Source organism: Otolemur garnettii, unplaced genomic scaffold (assembly GCF_000181295.1).
Source record: "Otolemur garnettii isolate 467f Iridium unplaced genomic scaffold, OtoGar3 scaffold00069, whole genome shotgun sequence".
Classification (NCBI taxonomy): Eukaryota; Metazoa; Chordata; class Mammalia; order Primates; family Galagidae; genus Otolemur; species Otolemur garnettii.
Window position 1 is genome coordinate 5631754 of NW_003852464.1, and position 20873 is coordinate 5652626.

General features: G+C 40.0%; 1 protein-coding gene across 4 annotated transcripts in view; it reads right to left on the reverse strand.

Annotated features, from left to right (window-relative positions):
* Window positions 1-20873, reverse strand: part of PPARGC1A (PPARG coactivator 1 alpha) — a 136773-nt gene that overhangs the window by 48598 nt on the left and 67302 nt on the right. For all 4 annotated transcript variants that reach the window (XM_023515347.1, XM_012807462.2, XM_012807463.2 and 1 more), the window contains exons 8-10: window positions 9926-10841; window positions 9261-9365; window positions 8985-9105 (exon numbers count right to left, since the gene is read on the reverse strand). In XM_023515347.1, coding sequence (XP_023371115.1) covers window positions 8985-9105; window positions 9261-9365; window positions 9926-10841 — 1142 coding nt within the window. The remainder of the gene's footprint in view (window positions 1-8984; window positions 9106-9260; window positions 9366-9925; window positions 10842-20873) is intronic.

Consider the following 20873-nt stretch of genomic DNA (forward strand, 5'->3'; position numbering starts at 1 on the left):
ATTCTGACATCCTCCAAAGAGTGGTTCTTAAACCCTAGTATAAATAAAAACTACTTGAGGTGGTGGCTAACAATGCAAAGTATTAGCGTTTATCCAAACTGTACTAAAATAAAATTGGAAGACAGGGTTCAACAACTTTCATTTTTTAATAAGCACACCCCAGTGATTCCGAGGCAGGTGGTCAAAGACAATAATTTAAGAATACAGTCTTAAAATGTAGGTCATTTTAAGTCATGGGTCTCAAAAGAATAAAAGCTAAATAAAAGAGGCTATAAATTTCTCTTTGCCAATAAAGCCAGTCTTATTTTAAGAACAGACTAGAGGGGTGTGGCCTGATTTTCACAAGTGTAGTCTATAGCATCTTAATCTGAAAGTCATCAGCAATTTGTAACTTACAAAATATGGGAAGACTATCGTATAGCCCAATGATAAATTCCTTTTTTTACCAACAGGAATGCTTTATAAACGTTAGAAGCAACACTGTATCTCTGTTCCAAAAAGAGAAGGCCAAAGGTGGTGGTGTCTCTCAAAATTGAGAAAAGGTTTCTGAAGAACAATAGACGTTGATATAAAGAATGTGCTGACCAGCTGGTATGGATGTCTACCAAGCAAAAATGAAGTGAACTTAAGCTTGGAGAGATTTAAGTTAGATTGAAACAAAGACAAGGAAATAGAGGAGTAAGGAATAGATTTAGCTTGCTCAAGAATTTTCTCTGAATATACTGAGAGTCCTCAGTTTGAGATGCTATGAAAAGTAATTCAGGCTGCAGGCAGAATGATGCCCTGTGTTATTTACTGGACGTCTTTCTTAAGATGTTATCATATACCCAATATTCAGCAAGGGATCTAGGGAACAGTAAGCATTCAATAAAATTCCCAGACTCTATCTCTTCCAAGGTGACCTGATCCCCTATGCCTGGTCTTTTACCATTTGCAACGTGCCTATCTCTATTTTTATCAGGGAAGTAAGTTCCTCTGAGCTTCAGACCCCCCAAAATAACTATCTACTGGACATTTCAGTTTGGCTATGCCTTGGGCACCTCAAGCTATGCTAACCTTACCCCAAATGTTGTTCTTTCCCCAGCCGGGTGTTTTTCCAGTTCTTGTAGCAGTCGAGTGAACACTATCTCACCATGTTTTTCAGGACAAAAACCTGAGTGCTAGAAAGTGTTCACTTCACTGATGCATCAACATTGGAAAAAGACCAGCCTCCGTTGAGGTCCTCTTCACATACCCAAGTCCTCATTCAATCCTGCTGATTTAGGCCTCCAAATCTCTCTTCGGTGTCTCCTTTATTCCATCATTTTTAGAACAAGCTCCCAGCTCTTTCTGGACTAGTATAACAGCCTCTTTAACTTGGATTCCTGTGTATATGTCATCCTCCTCCAATCTCTGTTTTACTGATGTCACAACAACCACCTTTGCTAAGAAAATGGGAATCTAATCATGTCAATTACCAGGTGAAACATTTCAATGGCTTCTCACAACTTTTAACAAAAAACTAAAGTCACTAAAAGATCCACAAGGCCCTGCAAGGTCCAGACCTCTTTTCCTCAAAGGCTTTATCTCTCACTTCCATTCTTTCCTTGGCTCTATTTTCCAGCCACGCTGAACTCCCATCAGACCCCTGTATACACTGGGCTTCTTTTTTCCCAAAGCATTTGTGCTGTTCCTCCTGCTACCTGGAACATACTATTCACACTACACCCCTCCCAAATCTCACATGCACAGCTCACACTACAACCTAGAGTTACGTAAAGCTCAATAATCATTTTCCTTCTGTGACTTGAGATCAGACAGCCTGTTATTTGCTCTTACAGAAAACTATTTCTCCTTTGTAGGTCTGCGTTTAATGATAATTAAATAATTGATAGTTTAGCCATTGTTCAATGTCTGCCTCTCCACTATAAGGGAAGATTCATGAATCTGTCCTCGTCACTACTTAGGGTAACTGAAATATAACAGAATCTCAATGAATACTTGTTGTCAAATCAGTCAATTGCCAATCAATTAATCATTTCTCACTCTTACCCTGTGCCTTTCTTTACATCAAAGATGCCTAAGGTGGTTCTTCCTTGCTGAGACTCGGAAAGCTGGGTGCTTTGTCATAGGAAAATCCTTGCTCTGGTAGCTCAGCTGAGTGAATTAACAAAGATGTCTATGATTTCCCTTTCCAGTTGTTAAGTATAAGAAGTGTGGAGTCAGCGCTGTGTTTGCAGGACTCTTGGCTCATAAAAATCACCTATGACGATCAGAGGTGGAACTCTGCTGCACAAGTTGGTGAAACCCAACTCCTCTCACAATAGCTATTCCGTCTAAGTAATTGACCAGAGGAAGTTCTGCAAACAGGGCAGACTGCCCGATTCACTTTCTTGTAGATTGCATGTCTCAGTTGCTGAACTTGTGTTGTTCCGGAGCACCCAGCACAGCCCGGCAGTGGATAAGTAGAAATGGACAAGGAGGCTCACACTGAACAGTGCTGTGCGATTTAGCAAGGGAATCATAACACTGCATTCCTTTCTATTTACACATCCAGCTCTAGCCAAACAGCTCACTGTGATGGGACTGTTATCTAAACTTAAACTTCCTGGCGCCTGCTTGCATGGGTGTTATGGACTTTTTTTTTTTTTTTTTAATGAGCCTTTTAGGAACATTACTACTGTATAGAGGGAAGGGAGGGAAAACGCAGAAGAGAGAAAGAAATTGAGCCATCGCAAAGAAATTGCTTGACTACCATTATGGGAATACACACAGCCTATGTATTCAAGGAAATTTGAAGTTAAAGCTAAAATCAACCATATGCACGCCCATATGCAGACATATTGGGACAGTCTCTGAATTGCAGCTTTATACAAAGTTGTATGCAACAATGATCCCACATAAAAGATAAAGCAGAGGACCTTTTATATCGGATACTGGTACATTCTGCAGTAAAAAGAAGAGATAACCTAAAGGGAAAAAACTGGAAGCCAAAGGTCTGCCCCACAATCATTTCAATTACCTATTGGTCATCTTTTATGAAACACAGGAAAGGAACCATGCCTGGCTAGGTTACCAAGATCGGAAATTGAACACATCTTGGAATTCTCATTTGAGAAAATTATTAAAGTGCTTGATTTTTCCTACTGTTAAAAAGGAAACTAAAAGCCATCCGAACAGAGAGAAAGCAAAGACAAAAACCTTTCCACGATCGGCCCAAACGACTAGCAAAGAACCAATGCTTTTAAACATCTCACAGTTGTGTTAGACAGATGAATAGATTTCCTATCTTTAAAAAACCTTAACATTTGCAGCCAATTTTTCCAAGACATTAATTTCTAAACAGGAGATGAAAAGAAAAGAAATCAAAATGCTTAATAACATTTCCAACTTCTTAAAGGCTTGGAGGAACTCTAAACCTTTGGAAACACCCCCCTGAAAAATGATTTTCAGCCCCGTTTTCACGATTGAGGAGGATGGCACATTTATCAAATCACTTTTAGCCTCAATTTTCACAAAAGCTAGTTTGCTGATGGGGTGGATAATAAAATTGAAGATTTATGTTGCATTACCAGCTACAGTAAATCCTCATTATACCAAAACACAAGGGATAAATTAAAAAAAAAAAAAACTGACGGAATTAACTGACTCCGCAGTACCAAAATCTGTATCAACCTGAGTACAGAGTTTCCCAGGTATCTAGGGAAAGCGGACAATGGTTGTTTCTCACCAAATAATGAGCTACTCCTGGTAAACGGGGGTTGACTGAGAAAAGACAGAAAATAGTAGGGATATTAACATCTACTGATCTCTAATCTGCAACAAGTACTGTGTTTGGTGATTTGTCTGTGTGTTCTCTTTCTAAAATGTCTTATACTAGGACAAGGAAGAGCTTGATATAATTTACATTGTGGTTCTCTCTCCATCTCTAAGTCAGAATGCTTCTGTAATTGCTACAGAAACTATATAGCAATTTCATCAATGGAAGATCTGTGTTCATTTCCATATTAGCTATCCCATGACTTCTCAAAAGGCCCAAAGATATAAAAAACATCAGGGAAGTGTGAATGGCACACCTAGGTACTCTTCCTACCAGGATAGGAGAGTGGAACAGAAGCACATGGAACTGTATGGATGGACAGAAAGAAACATCAAAACTCTAGAAAAATGTGAAAAATGGTTTTTTTTCTGTCTTGCTCTTACTATTGATTATCCTTACCTAATTCAAGAGGAATTCAATAAGTGCCCACCCCTTGAGTGTATTCTTGGGGGAGAAACATAACTGTAGCATTCAGCTTTCCAAAGTTACCCCCACCCAAGTACCACCCAGGAACTTTCCTGCCCAGCAACGAAGGCTATGGATAAACCCAGGCTAAGATGCAAATCCAAGCTCAAATGCAAGTAAACACACTGACAAGGCAGAGAACATAAGAACTACAGACTAAGCATGCAGAATTACTGATTTATTGAAATATAATTGATGTACAAAAAATTGTTCATGTTTAACCCACATTTTGGTGCAGTTGAACCTAGGCATATACCCAGGATACCATCACAAGCAAGATGATCAAGGTACTTAATGTATTCCCAAAATACATTATTAATTCCCCCCAAATTTTCTTGTGTTCTTTGCTGTTTCTTTTTCTATGTGTGTGTATAAGGACACTTAACATGAGATCTGGCCTCTCAACCTAATTTAAAGTGTACAATACCACGTTGTTAGATTTCTAGAACTCACTCATCTTGCCACTATACTGAAGATATCTAAATACTGAACTTAGATACTCAGCCACATGAAATAGCTCTTTAGGAATGCTCGAAGAGAAAACTATTTTGTTTTCTTCAGAAACAGTAAGTCTGAGAAGTTGCACAACTGGTTTTTGTGTGTGTGTGTGTGTCATCTGAAAGAAATTTGTAATTAATCAGTGATAGATAATCCACTATGCCTGGCTCCTAAGCTGCCTTTAGAGCAAGAGAGAAATAGAATATCCCAGTTGTTGCCTAAGCACATCTGGTTTTGGTTTTCAGCACTGAGCCATATCAGAATGTCTAGATTTGCCCTTTAAATTAACATCCCATTATCATGTTTTCTGGCAGGAAACTGTACAGGTTGCAAATGGACTTGGACTTAGAACTCCACAAGAAATTAGAGCAATGACAGTTCAGACATTAAATACTAAATTCTGGCTTGGACTGTCCCAATATAACCTGAATCATTTCAAGCTTATAAGACTGAGAAAGAGAGAGAGTGTGAATTGGGTTTTGAGAAAGAGTTTAGATGGGAATTGGAGGAAACTGAGAAGGGATACACTGGCAATATTCAACCACAGTATATGATTCTGTGTTAGCAATTATTTATTCTTCGTGTTCTCTTTGCGCTCTGATTTAATGCACTCAAATTGGGCTGGATTAAGATTCGTAGCGGCATAAGCAATGCAACATTTACAGACCCCCAAACTACCTCCTTCTTATGGAACTCAAAATAAAAGCAATATAGACAAAAGTAGAAAAGACTACCTTAAATTATATAAGACACCAATTATTAGACTTTGTAAGTTTGTTTGGCATTTCCTTTCAGAGCTTCTGTTTCGCTGGTTCTCTAAGTATGTGACTGCTCCTTTGAATGCATAACCCAGTCCTGCATCCAAGGCATCCCAAACGTAACTTGCTTCTTATTCTTGGCTTTCTATGTGTCTCAAAACTAGGAAGGAAATCGCCAGCTGACCAATGTAGGGAGACTATCCTGACTCCCTGAGCTGTTTCAGAATTTTTCAAATGAATTTAGCCAAATGCGTCCAAATCGTTGCCTGTGTCCCTGCACCCAAGTCCATCAAAACATACGTTACAAATGCGTTATGGAACAAGAAAGCCAACCATTTGTAAAATGGACATCGATCAGAAAATCTTCCTGCGGGTAAACTCATTAAAAAGTTCCACCATGCTCTTAAAAGAGATTCCAAGATCTTTAGCATGAGTTCCAGAACCCTTCAGGTCTGCCTTCCAGTGAAACCTTGTCCCTCTTGTGACCCAACTTTTTAAATGACAAGTTGTTTCCCAATATCGTCTCCTCTTTTGCAGAGACTTCTAATGGGCCCTGTTTAGAACAGCATCCAGTAAAAACAGGATGCACTGCATATAATTTTAACTTTTCTAAGAACCACACTTACGAAGGTGAAAAGAAACTGAAAACTCAAGGTTGCTAATACATTGTAATTGGCTAGATATATCTAAAGTACGTTAATTTGTAATTGAAAGTCAATGGGGGTATTTTACCTTGGTTTTTTTTGTACTAAGTCTTCAAAATCCAGTCACACAATGCATTTTAATTCACCCTAGACTAAATTAGACGTGTCACTAATGGCCACGATATTGGATACTGTAAGTTAGAAAACATTGGTTCTCCCTTGCCTTAGATTTAGATCAACCTTATTCTCCCTGGGTGTGGCCTCCCTCATTCCCAGGGCCAGGTGCCCACTCCTGTACTACCATAGTTTCGTGGATGAACTCTGTGTAGTAGTGTTAATCACCTTGTACTGCCCCTTCTTAGACCTTTACCTGCCAGTAGATTTGGAGCTTTCTGGATGTGAGGACCATGTCTTTCCTAACTTTGTCTCCCAAGAACCCAGCAAATGTTTGTCACGGAAAGAACTCTGAGTTTTCCTTTATGTTAAACAGAAGCAGCACATAATTATTCAAATAGGAATTGATTCAAGGATAAGTGCCAAATCTTTATTAAGCACTTACTACTCATAGGTCACTCTGTTTGTAAAAAAGTTTGGTATCTTAGGGTTTTTTTTTTTTTTTAAATCTCCTTTTCAAAAACAAAGATAATCTCAAACCAAAACTGTGAGAAATGTCTGATTAAGGGAAAATGACTTCATATAAGCCAAGTTGACATTCGCACTATGGTGAATCCTCTTTCAACTCATGGAGATTATGTTACTCAAAGAATTAACCAAGGAACTGGTCAACATTAGTGATGCAAAAGGGTAGGGTGGCATCTTATTCCGAGCTGAGGTGGGTAACTCTCAAGGCTCTTCTGGCTCATCTAGGCCAACGGCATGGTTTGATCAATTCAGAAAGGGTCAAACTAATAGAAAGACAAAAAGATACCTTTCTTCCTTGCTTGCTTTATTCTAGTTGAGTATCTAGCACTAAATCATCTTTGGAAGGCACTAACAAAACGCATGTCATTTATATACTCATTTTTGATCAAAAATAAATATGACTCTGTCTTTGGTTATATATTGTTCCATGTTGTTCCCAAATAACTAAATTTATGATGAAACTATTAATCTTTCTCTTTAATGCCTTATTTTTGAAGAAAAAAAGGATTTTATGAACTATGAATTTGCAAATAGCAATATAACTATTTTCCCACATGCTTGCTCCATGTGATTCTCTTATGTAATGATTCATTGTAATTTGCCATATTAAAAGGCTTTGTAAACTATATGGCACTATACAAATGTGAGTTATTATGCTTATTGAATAGGCCATTCAATTAATACCACAATATTAGAAAAATTGAATTTTCAATTTTCATTAGCCTTCATAAGTGTTAACTAAGAATACTCTGGCAAATCTGAATGTCACCACTCAGTTGAAAGTTAAGAAAAATGAGGGAAAGTGTTGTAATTCACACAAGGACCGTTGATTCAGGTTTGAGTCGATTCTCACTTAAATGGCAGCAAATCCCCCAAAACTTTAGCCTAACTGTTCTATTACGTCTCACTTCTTTCTCCTTGAGTGATTAACAAACCTTTCATTTAACCTTTTGCCTCCAGCTGGAAACTGCTGGCCAGTGCTTGATGCCAGCCAGTTCCATTAGTCAGCTCTTTTACATTGGGTTTTCAAAATTCTGTGGATGTTACTGAGTTTTCTTAAAGGCACCCTATAAACCTAACCTCTACCGTGAAAAATTATTTGCCCTAAAACTTAATGAGCATATATGCAAGGTATGTCCAGAGCTGATCGTCACCAAACTGACTCAGTGACCAGCACAGACAGGCAGCTGAAGGAACCAAATGTGGCACTGTGTCCAATCGATCATCCACGGCTCCCTGAGGTACCATTGGCAATGGCCCCCACGGCTCTGCTGGGACTGTGGAAAGCATTCCAGGATTGATTAGTAATGTCTGCCATCAGCCTGGACTGGATGTTGACAATTGGACTGCCTCATTTTTTTGGCCTTTCAAGGTTTAAGTTGATAAGCAGTAGCAGGGAGCTGGGGGAAAGTCTAAAAGGCAGTCACTGAGAAAGACCTTCAGAGACCAAACGCGTGTAACATAACCTGGATCTTTACAAAGGATTGTCAGCACTGCCATGCATCAAGTGAATAGAACACCTCCTAGTGAGTGCTGCTGAAATCCACAAAACGTTACGGAAAAGTAGTTCATAGGCAACGTGGATATGTCAGCTGGCCAGTTAGGGGTTGACCCATCACAAGTAAGAGCTGAGGAGCTTCTCAACAAACCTTCCACTGCCACCGCCTTTAAGTCTAACGTGAACCCGGTCTTCTCAGAGACAACTTAATACTCATATCTGCCAAAAAGATAAACACCGAAACCAAACAGCGATACGTTCTCATTTTCCAGTCAGAAAAAGAAGGAATGGGAAATAGAAAGAAAAAAAAAAAAACTCATTCTGTGACCAGATGAAACCTCTATCTCCCCCATAAATCTCAACCCCCTCCCATTTTTCAAAATGATACTTGAAAACAGTCGGGATGGCCAAAGTGAAACTGAATGGGAAACAGACTGACCTGATGTTTTGTTTTTCAAAAAGGTGGGTTAAGGGGGATGGAACACTTCTAGATGTTTTTAAGCCAAAAGGCCCCAAATTGCCAATTCTAACAAAGACTTAGCCACAGTTTATTTCCTAATACACACACACACACACAATAAACAACAAACAGAAAAAAAGCACAGAGGAAAAAAAAAAGAGAGAGAGAGAAAGAAAGAGAAACCCTCCTTCAAAATGAAAGTTAGCTCCAAGCTGCTTACAACTGCCTTCTGCCTCTGCCTCTCCCTCTGCTTGGCCCGCTCAGACTCCCGCTTCTCATACTCTCTGCGGTATTCTTCTCTCTTGAGCCTCTCGTGCTGATATTCCTCGTAGCTGTCATACCTGGGAAACATAACGTCATCATTAAGACAACCACCTCGATTTGCACGAGCAAAATGAATAATAACTTGGAGGGAGATAGGGAGGGTTTTCCATAACATCTTGGCATCAAAAGGAGGGGACAAAAGGAGCCCAAGGAAAATGACACAGCCCGTTACCTGGGCCGACGGCCATAGGGCGATCTTGAACGTGATCTCACGTACAAAGGAGAATTTCGGTGTGTGCGGTGTCTGTAGTGGCTTGACTCGTAGTAGTAGCAGGATCTGGGAGAGAGCAGAAAAACAAAAAGGGCATTTGTAACTGGCACTGGGACCCAGTTTATCAGCGCTACCGAAATCCTCTGTAACAGTGTTATTACATAAACCTGAGTTTTCTTCCCAGCTCCTAGTGAGATTTCCCAGTGACAGCTTGTGATCATCTAGTCAGCTCAGAGGACTGGGAGTGATGTGCTCTCGCTCAGCGTTGCTTATTGATGTGAACACCGAGCACCAGATCGGGCGCACTGTCAGCTTTATCTTGCATGGATCTCAACTACCCTGGCACAGAGCAGCTCTCCAGGTAATGGAAAAAGTTAGATGAGCAAGTTTCTTACAAATTGCTCTCTCTGATCTGACTGGTTCGAGGCACTGTGCTCAGAGCTGGCAGATTTCAGGGGATGTGGAGAGGGATGCCTGTGTGACAACATTCTCGTTAGTTCCAGTGGCACTGGGGGTGCGGTGGTGAGGGGTTAGACTGGCTGTGGATTTTGAATACTGTTTTTTTTTTTTTTTCACTTCCTGGGAGACACTTTGTGCCATTGGGTGAGAGTTTTGCCAAGGTTTACCTGGAAGAGGATCTATTGCCTGGAGACCTTGATCTTGACCTGGAGTACGGTGACCGGGAACACGACCTGTGTCGGGAAAAGGACCTTGAACGAGAGCGCATCCTTTGCGGTCTTTGAGAAAATAAGGATTTGGGCGGTGACACGGAATCTCTGCATGGAGAGTTAAAAGAAGAGGAAGAAGGAGACATATCAAACAAGGAATAGGACTGCGTGCCGTCCCAAGGGTAGCTCAGTTTGTCACTCTCATCTTCGCTGTCATCAAACAGGCCATCCATGGCTAGTCCTGAATTTATAAACATAGGTAGTTTGGAGAACTGTTCGTTACTGAAATCACTATCCCTCAGTTCACTGGTCTTGTCTGTTTCATCATCAAAAACAGCTTGACGGGGATGACCGAAGTGCTTGTTCAGCTCGGCTCGGATCTCCTGGTCTTGGAGCTGTTTTCTGGTACTGAAAGGAGAGACCTGCTTGCTGGCCTCCGAAGTCTCTCTCAGGTAGCACTGGTCAGAATCTGTGGAAGAACAAATCTGCCCCTGCCAATCAGAGGAGGCATCTTTATATTCTAGTTGTCTAGAGTCTTGGAGCTCCGGTGATAGATTAATGAGTATTTCGACTTTGGAGTTAACTGACTGGCAATAGTCGTGGTCACCAAACAGCCGTAGACTGGGCCTCTTGGTCTTTCTTTCCTCCAGTCCACTGGCGAGCACGGAGGACTTGCTGAGTTGTGCGTACAGCTCTGACTGCTCGGGCCCTTTCTTGGCAGGGTTACTGCCTTGGGTACCAGAAGACTCACTGTACCGGGGCTTCTTGGATAGTGGTGGCACCACAGTCTTGCAAGAGGACTTCAGTTTTGGAGAAGCCCTAAAAGGGTTATCTTGGTTGGCTTTATGAGGAGGAGTTGTGGGTGGAGTTAGGCCTACGGAGGTCAAAAAAAAAAAGAGAGACAGAGAGAGAAAAGAGACAGAGATAATGTTCTTAAATGCCAAGATACATTTTCTAGCTTTTTTAAGATTTCAGACATGAGTTCAAACTGAGTGAAGAAGAAGAAAACTAAACTCATGACAAGACCTGAAAAGGGGACTCTTCTCCTGATCCTCTGTCATTCAGAAAAGATGGATCTGTAAAGCCGGGGAGCAGCGAGGAGAACCACGATCCTTTGTATTTCAAATACCAACGCTAACACATCCTGCCTCCCAAAGAGCATGAAGGCGTCGCGCCGCTGCACACACGTTACTAAAGCCCACATTTTCAAGGGGATGGTATAGGTTGCTCTAGGGAAAATTACCAAAGGGAGACTCTGAAGTCACAGGACAGCCTCGGTGGCATTTGCCTGCAAAGATCATTGCCGAGGATCCATGTGGCTCAGGGTTCTCTGTCCAATCGAGAAAATTTACCCTTGGAGCCAAGAAATGAATAGCAACTGAGAAAAAAAAAAAAGGGATGACAGCAAATGTGGGGCAGGGGTGGGAATGACACAGACAACTTCAAAGTGAGTTCAGTAAAATGCGACAGACAAATGGAGAGACCTAGAGCGACTCTCCAACTCGACGGCAGGGATGCTTTGTCTCCACAGTTCATTAACTTAGTAAACCATGGCTAATGTAGGGATAATACATTCTTGTAAGCATAACTAATACATTCTGTGTAAAATACGGTTCCGCGACAGAAACCGGAGTGAACAGTAACACGGAATACTGCAGCTCCGCGGACCATTCTATTTAGAGCACAACACCGTCAGCAAGGGTTACGAGACTGAGGGATGGAAATGAATCCCAACTTTGATAGCTGACTAATTAAATAAATAAGAAGTAAAGGAAGAAAAGGGAATGACCATCCATGGCTGTCTCCCTTGCTTTTCTACAAAAGGGCAGGAATTCCATCAAAAAACACGGTAGGAATCTAAAAATCATAGCCGTTCTCGATGCTAGGTTGCCCACCCTCCCTCCCAAGTATGTCCTACTCATCTTTTGTGCTGAGGAGGGATCATTGCAAAATGGGTCCGGAGTCCCAGGAACTTTGAAGAAGGGCAGGCTGGAGTTCAAATGACTTTGTGCTTACAAGGGAACATTTTAGTTTACAATACGCTTTCTATTGGGGAGGCTGGGTGATGCTATTCAGCAAAAAGAATTTCAAGTCTGCTAACAAGCCTGGGGTTAGACTTAAGGCAAGTTTCAAGGAAAAAAAAAATCCTAACTAGCTAGAAAAAATATATATATATAATATATATATGTCAAGAACCAAGTAGGTCACAGAAAGCCACATGAAATTTTGATGTGAACAGGAAGGTGCTGCCTCTCCTACCTTAGAGCAGAGAGATGGAAAAAATTAGTGTTTTCCCTAAAATCAACTATTGTTTACAACATCCGGTAATTTTTTTTTTTTTTTTTTTTTTTTAGAGACAGAGTCTCATTTTGTTGTCCTTGGAAGAGTGCTGTGGCATCACAGCTCACAGCAACCCTTAGCTCTTGGGCTTAGGTGATTCTCATGCCTCAGCCTTCCAAGTAGCTGGGATGACAGGTGCCCACCACAACGTCCAGCTATTTTTTTGTTGCACTTTGGCTGGGGCTGGGTTTGAACCTGCCACCACTGGTATATGGGGCTGGCGCCCTCCTCGCTGAGCCACAGGCGCTGCCCAGCATCTGGTAATCTTTAATATTTCTAGCTAATTCTACCTAATTGAGTAAAGAATGGGTACACAGATGCTAAGTGGCTTGACTTTGGAATTCCATGCCAGAAAAGTTCAACAAAACAGGGAAATGCAGAGAAAGAGAAGGGAACACTTTGGTCTCCTCATGCCATATGTGAGTCTCAAAACTGGTCCCCTCTGTTGCAGCCATCGTCATATGTCTACCCCAGTCTTTGTGGTAGCAAAGGGAGGTGACCTAACATACCTGAAGGAAAGGTGTGCACACTTTCCCTTTCATTCCCTCTTTCATATAGATGAATGTGTCTTTTACTCAATCTAAGACATTCCTATATGGAATTCAGGAATTCAGAAAAGATCCATCTTTTCTTTTTTTCTTGTTCCCTTGATTTTCCACACGGCCCCAGTCATCTATTCTGATTTCTAGCACGCACACGCCCTTCCATTACCCACTACAATAAATTTATAGATATGAATTCCCAGTAAAGCAATGGCACATGGTCAAATATTCCTCGTAGGAGCCTAAGATGCTTAAAGAAATAATGATGAATAATCTTTGTTCGCTGATTAAATACCAGTCAGACGTGTCGAATGACGTAGTCCTTGAATCAGAAGAGATGACATTCAATATCCTGAAATTCAACTTCATAAATCTCTCCAGGATCACCTCAATTTGGGGTATTTTTCTACTTTGCCAATAATTTACTGTCGGAATCGCCCTCTTGATATCTATCTGATGTTGCTATATATTCATACTCATCTCTTTTTGAATGTGAATTATATCTTGTCTCTTCACATCGATGATAAGCTCTTTAAGGGAGGCTGCTTGGGCTTATTTGTTGCGACATTATTTTACTCACTTCTCTCTTTTTGTCTAGATTCTCTCTGAGTAAAGGACTCACATTTCAGCAGCCCAAGTATCGCTTGGGAAACTGAGTAAACATTTACAATGAGACGGTTCACAGACCACATGTGGAGACCCATGGCCCTGAAACACATGCTTTGTACTCTCAGGTATCATATGTTGACTGACATTCCAGATGTATAAAAAGAAACCCTAAACTTCAGAAACACCAAATTAGGCCACTAGTAAAGAGAGGCTCATCCTAAAAATAGCTAGCTCAGGTATCTAGGGATTTCAAATATAGAAATTCCTTTTAGTCCTAAAAATTTGAAACCCCTGTCCTAGCACCTAAGCTCATTATCCCTTAAATCACTGGTTCTCACGTTGCTCTGGGGAGTGGCAGCACCCTGATTGTACTTACTTTGATTTAAAAACAGAGCCTTGTATTACTCACAGGTCTTACACTGCGGCCATTGAACAGGCAATCACTGAGACCCCAGTATGTGCTGGATGTGACTCCAAATGCTGGTTTTCACAGACTCAGCCTCCAACGACTTCACAGTCCAGTTTAATAAAGAGGGAGTTGTTTCAAATTTGATGTAAGTATATTTTCTTGCAGATGTGCTTAAGAGTTATTGAAACATTCAGAGACCACTCAACCAATATTAGGGTTGTACATTTCTGTACATTTCTGCTACAACTTATTGAAACAAATAAGGAATACTTATCAGATGAAAGGTTTCTTTTTAGGTTTGGTGAGGAGGTGAGTGGGGAAACTAATTTCGATAAACACCTAAACTTTTCGCTGTTTACTGAAACATCTTCCATACGAGAGTATCTCAGGGCAAGACTGAGACATCTCACGGATGACAAGACTTCACACCATTAAATCCTTAATTGAAAGTCTATCTCCAGATAGAGTTGAGACCCAAAGCAAAACAAAACAGAAATGCCAAGAGTATTTTTTTTTTTTCTGTGAACAAAGCATCAAACTTTTAAGAGCCATGGATGGGACCCACAACCCTTTGCTGCTAACCCTGCCCTAGACACTTTCTCTAACCTTACATCTTCTACCCAGAACTTTTTCCCCTATGGTAGGAGAAGGTTGATACTCCATCCCTTGATGCCGCCATCTTTGCTCATCTTCCCACTAATCCCCGGACTCTTGATTTCATGCCACAAACCTAAATCAACAGTATCATAGCCCTCTCCTAACCTCCAGATTATTTCCTGCGTGTTGATTTTCTGGGGAATGTGTACATTTCGGTGTTGACAGTATAAGGTATATGCCGTGTTCTCTCTTGAACTTAGCAGGTTTTGACAGATTTATGTGAGGACAGATGGCCATTACAGGCTGAGGGCTGACAAGAGGCAGTTCAGAGCATTGTTAACACACTTGCACAAACTCTCAGCAGTGCAGCTCGGTGCAGAATGTAATTCAGACTATAGCTTTTTTATTGCTGCCTATTTTCTTTTGTCAAAAGAGCCTGCTGTGCAGAGCAACAAATGGCTGCTATTACCCGGAATGTAATGGGTGTCAGACAAATCACGTAACACAAACAATCAAGAGTAATGTAGGTCATATTTCAACAGAGCACAACCTTAGCAATATTTATGATTACTGCATTGAAATGTGCTCTATAATAAACAAGTACCTCTACATCACTCACACTTACGCACTTCTGCACAGCAAATCTGGGAGAAGTGGTACACACTCTATCGACAGTCATCTTTTTAAACAGCACTTTTGCTTAAAAAAAAAAAAAGTCGAAGACAAGTTTCAGTTTGTTTTGTTTTTCATTATGTGCTATGAAACGATTTTCTTTGAGGAGTTTTCTTTGGGGTCTGTTTGTTTAATTGAATGACTCTAATAACTGGTGGATCCTCTGCTGCCTTGCTTGTGCTTTCTGCTATGCACCCAATGACTTCAGCCAGACTATTTTTTTTTTTTTTTGGTAATGGTTTATAACATTTTACAAAATTGATAGCAAAGTCTGCAACTTAGTTTTGAGTTTACTTAACAGTGGGATTTTGCTTGTGTGGTGGGCCAATTCAGGTGTTAAAGCGAAAACAGTAAGAAGATGAGTTCTATGTTGTTTAAAAATTCACGAAAATTGAAAGAGCAGGCAAAGTGATTTATGTGATTTCTCCTACTCCTATCCATTCAGTCTCACAAACTTGGGGTGGGTGTCCAGAGAGCATAGGGAAAGCTGATAGTCACTCACGATCACCTTTACTTCCCTTTGCTTCTATAGCCGTTGTTAAAATATTTAGTTGATAAAAATTGATCTGGTCTGGTGCCTTCCAACCCTCTACCCCCACTCCCTCAGCACTCACTGGAGCTCCACAGGGTCCGACAACTCAAATGCCAACATTTGGCACAGAGCAAAGAGGCCTCCTCCATCTTCCTCTGGTCCCCTGGATGGCCTCAGTCTACTCTACCAGTTGGGACTGGTCTGTCTCTACTGGTGTTTAAATATTGCTCCTCTCAACCCTGATTACTGGGAGCAAACTGCCTTGCAGAAAAGCTTCTGAACATTCCTATGACTTATGCCTAATTTCCAACTCTTACTCATGGAAGGTGAAGATATTATTAAAAGGCCCTCATGCACCTTCACACAGAGAAAGGACAGGGAATGGAGAGAGGGAGCCTGGCCTTCTGAGGATCGACCACCAAACCCCACAGCTGATGTGAGACAGAAAATTGCTTTGGTATCCTTGGCTCAAAAGCAATGAGGTAGTTTCATCTCCAGAAAAGAAAACTGAGGAAGCAAAGCAATTATCATTATAGATGCTTGGATATTTGGTCAAAAAAAATGAGGCTGAAAATAGGAAATGAAGCATATGGTTCAAATACGGAAGAACTTTCTGAAGGCAGAGTTGCCCAACATCGAAACAAGGGGTAACGAGAACCTGTTGAATCCCCCTTCTTAGATTTTTTGGGCAGAGGATTGGATTATAGGACCTGTCAAAAATACTCCCCAGTTCTCGGATGCTATGGCTGTTTTTTAAAAACAACCAAGTACTGCTCATATTTTCCTTTGGTCTATTTCCCCAAAGGTATGTCACAAACAAAAGTATATCCCAAAAGGCTAAAGCAAATTCATGCTGTTTGTCAACATTCCATCTAGCAAAATGAACTTTTAAATGGGAAGCCCAAAAAGACAATACTTTTATATTTTATATTCACATAAAAGAAGGTACAATTGAATTGGTTTTCTTTTATCAAGTATAAGTTCACTACAATACACTTTGAATGACTGATGACTTAAACCTAATAAATTCAGTGAAAAATGAATAACATCGGATTATACATTCATTATGATAAAAACATGTGGAAAAACGTATATAAATTGAAAAGAAATAGGATGAGGACAATACTCATTATTTTTCTCTTTCTTATTTTCTTAGTTATAAAGTAGTTTTATTTCTTTTACACTGGTTACATCAATAATAACTGTATGTATGTCTATGCGTACATGAAATTTGGGGGTCAGTCACTTTGATGACTCATGTCCTGTGGTTAAAACCATCACCTTGTTCAGCTGACATGCCTTCGCCATCATTCCCATTTCAGAAACAACAAAGTGTAGCACTCTGAAAATCTCCATATGCAATAGATTTAAATGCCTTCTGCCAAAAGAGCATTCTCCTTTCTCTCATCTTGCTTTACTAACAGCTATTTTGAAATCAAATTAGTTTTTACACCTGTAAAAGAGAAGCGTTTTTTTTATCAGCCAAAATGAGCTAGTTTGGGACAATCACAAAGAAGTCAGACCAGCTGGCGATACCTAATAAAGCAAACTTCCTATCTCATCCCTCCTGTTTCCCAAAGACACTGCAGATGGGGCGAAGGCATTATTCTGGAGGTCTTAGAATTTTGTTGACTGTTTACATTTCTACTTAAACATTTGGAAAATTTCACTAAAATGTGAGAGCTTAAAAAAAAAAAGGAAAAAGAAAGATGGTACCAGAAGGCTTGGGCTACAGCTTGATCCACTTCCTCTGCTGCAACCAGACCAATTAAGTCTGCAGACCAAGGACCATTCAAAGCCATTAAATGCTGTTTCTACCTGCCCTCCACTTGCTACATCTATGGCAGGCATCACTAACTGGTCATGACCTTCCCACTGAGCACAGATTTGGCTTTCACATCCTTCTCAACACAATGCTCCTAGAAGCCAATGCCAACCAATGACTTGGGAGAGGGACATGAAGCCTATTTAACATAACAAATGTCTACTACTGTCTTTAAAATTCAGACTTTAGGAAAGTGACATAATCTCTATTTTGCTTTGAACCCAGGGTCTTCCACATAGCAGGTGTCCCTATATAGCTTTGTCCTCAACAATGAAATAGACAGGGAGTTAAAAGGATACCATATGCAATGGGTTAGAATTTGTAGTAATGAAGGAGCAGTTGTTGAATCCCAAAGAGGTGATTTTTTTCCCACCTTGTTTAGGCAAATCCCATACTCACATCAAAAGCAGCATTTGTTCAGTTTTGTGGGGAAGAAGTTAGGGGAGAGTTCCAACAGAAAAGTTATAAATAACTTCATAGATGAGGAGGCCAAAGAGGACAGAGCAGCAAAGTCAGTGGAAGGGAAGAGAGGAAGACAGTCAAAAGTTGAAAAGATGAGAAATGAGGCATAATAATCTCAGTAGGTGAAGTCAACTCAGAATTAGTAATTAAAAATCGAACATTTATTGAATACTTGTAGAATAAGTGGACACTCATGTTTTATCTCATTTAATTGTGACAGTGACCTCATGAGACGTGGATAGGTGCTACTGTTATCATATTTGCTCGATGCATAAAATCTTGAGTGTGACAGCAGTTAACTAAATTGACCAAGGCCATACATTACATAGGAGAACATCTAGACTTTGAACTTGAGTGTATCCAATATGCAAGCTAAGGTTCTGAACAACTTTTCACTAAGCTAGGCTGTCTGCTCTTCATAATAATGATGACATACTACTTTTATTTGGAACTTTGCCTCTTATAAAGTGTTTTAATACAGGCTGAACCATAAGAAATTCTATTTTTTATATATCAAAAATGGCTGAATATTGGCAATCTTATATTTCAACCTATATTTTAGTCCTTTGAGTCAGACAGTAATTTCATTTGGTAGTTACAAACATGACTTCAAAACTGAGGAAACTGAAGACAAGAAAAGAACACAAATATAGAGAAAAGTCTTAACAATCAAAGGATCAAGGAAAAAAAGTATGTCTTTCATTTTGTAGTGCATCACTGATTTTGCCATCCTTGTCAAGTTCATTGCCATCTGAGCCTCTTTGATTTCCCGCTTTTTTGCTTCTACTTCATCAATACCTTCTCTCCATTCCACCCCTTGCCTCCAAATCTGATGCAAACTCTTTTTTTTTTCCTGAAGACTCCCCAAGTCAGTTTAGTCTACACAGAGCTCAGTTTCCAAGGATCTACCTGTCACTCACTAGGACAGTGATATTCCCTCAATGTTTCTTTTAGTCCTGGAAATGTCTTTATAATTCTTTTTACTTTTTTTTTTTTGCATAATCATTGTCTTTAAACTTAAAGCCATGCTACCATTTTACTTTTGATAGCTGCATTTCTCTGGGATTCTCTAGAGACATAATCAGTATTTGTCACATCTCCCCAAACGCTACCAAGCAACAAATTTTACTGAAGAGTTACAGAGGAGATGGAGATCATAGCACACGTTACATAGCATTTCGAACCCAGAATATTTCTATCCAAAAACAAATGAACAAACAACAACAACAAACTCTCCTACAGTCTCCTCCTTATACTACCCTCCAGGCAGTTCTAAACGTCGTCTCCCAGCCTCCTTGAGCACTCCTCAAGAGCCTCCTCACCTCCTTGGTTTCCTACAGCTCTAAAGCCCTTCTCTTACCTTATACTACTTAGCTCTGCCTCAGCTTCTCCAATTTATATCTTCACAGTTACTCCTATCACACTCAACAAACCAAAAACCCACCCCCAGGGTCTACCTTTCTTGGGAGGTCATAAAACATTGAAACTCTCTTTCTGGAATTTCCAGCAGAGCTGTTATTATATGAAGTCAGGGAATTAAGTTTGTGCACCTGTCCCAGAAAAAGTCCTACATACCTCACTGCTGAGTATCATTATGGTCACCTTTGAAGTACTTCCCTTGGGAATCTGTGCCTATCCCAGTGCCTAGTCCAAGCTTCAAAGCAATTTTGGAACTCTTTTTCTGGAATGGCCATCAGAGCTGTTGTCGTATAGGGTCTGACAATTAAGTTTGCAGACTCATAGAAAAAGTGCCTTGAAGGGTAGACTAGGTGCTGGCATCAGTGCATAGCTTCCCTAGGGGAGTACTTCAAAGGTGACCATGATATTCAGCAATGAGGTATGTAGCACTTTTTCTAGGATGAGTTCATGAACTTAATTGACCTTATATCCCATAAACAGGATTTTCTTTTCATGCTACTTCTCAGTATGTGTTGTCTTCCCAACACACATACTATAAACCCACATCTTAAACATAAGAACATTTATCTAGAACCTTCTATAGCCAACACTTCTGCTCTATGTTTTATTTTTTTTTTATCACAACAGTCATTTTTATATATGCGACTATAGTGAGATTTGAGCACACTATTACAAATTGTACTTTATGAATAAGAGTAAATACTGTGTTAGGCTATATAATCTCCCCTGCATATCCCCTATAAATGTGCTCGCAGGTACACACACAGGCTTAATAGTTTTCTTTGATATTTTCATCTATGACTTACCTAAGAAATTTTATTGTAGTCCACTATCACCCACAACAACCTCTTTTAATTATGATTCATGCTACCATCTTCGTTAGAACATTAAGGATTCAGGAGAATTCGACTCTCGTTTGACTCTAAGAACTGTTAGGCTTGAGCCTTTTTGGCAGTTTATTTGCTATATATTTGACTCACTTTTTTTCATCTTCAACACTAGGTTAATGAATGCTGTGCGAAGCCTTAATTGATTGATACAGGAATCAAAGTAAAATATACATGCACCTGCTTCATGCTTCCCCTACTTCTGTACTTGTTCTCTTTTACATATATTTACACAGATTATCCTTTGTATCTCACATTGTCTTGGGGCCAGTAGAACCTACTATGTAATATTACCAGCATAGAGCACGTTTTAAAAATATGCTGATAAATTGATTTCCATTATGCCAAAAAATCTTTCAATAATACCAAGAATAAAGGATTTAAACTTTTAAGTTTAAATGAAGAGAGGAAGAGGAATGCTCATTTGCTGAACAAAGTAAATACACTGTATTCAATTTCAAGGATTCCTAGTGTTAACTGAGAAGTTTTTTTTTATCAATCCTTTGGCTCGGTGAATAGGGCACCAGCCACAGACACTAGAGCTGGCAGGTTCAAATCCAGCCTAGGCCTGCCAAACAATGACATCTACAACCAAAAAATAGCTGGGCATTG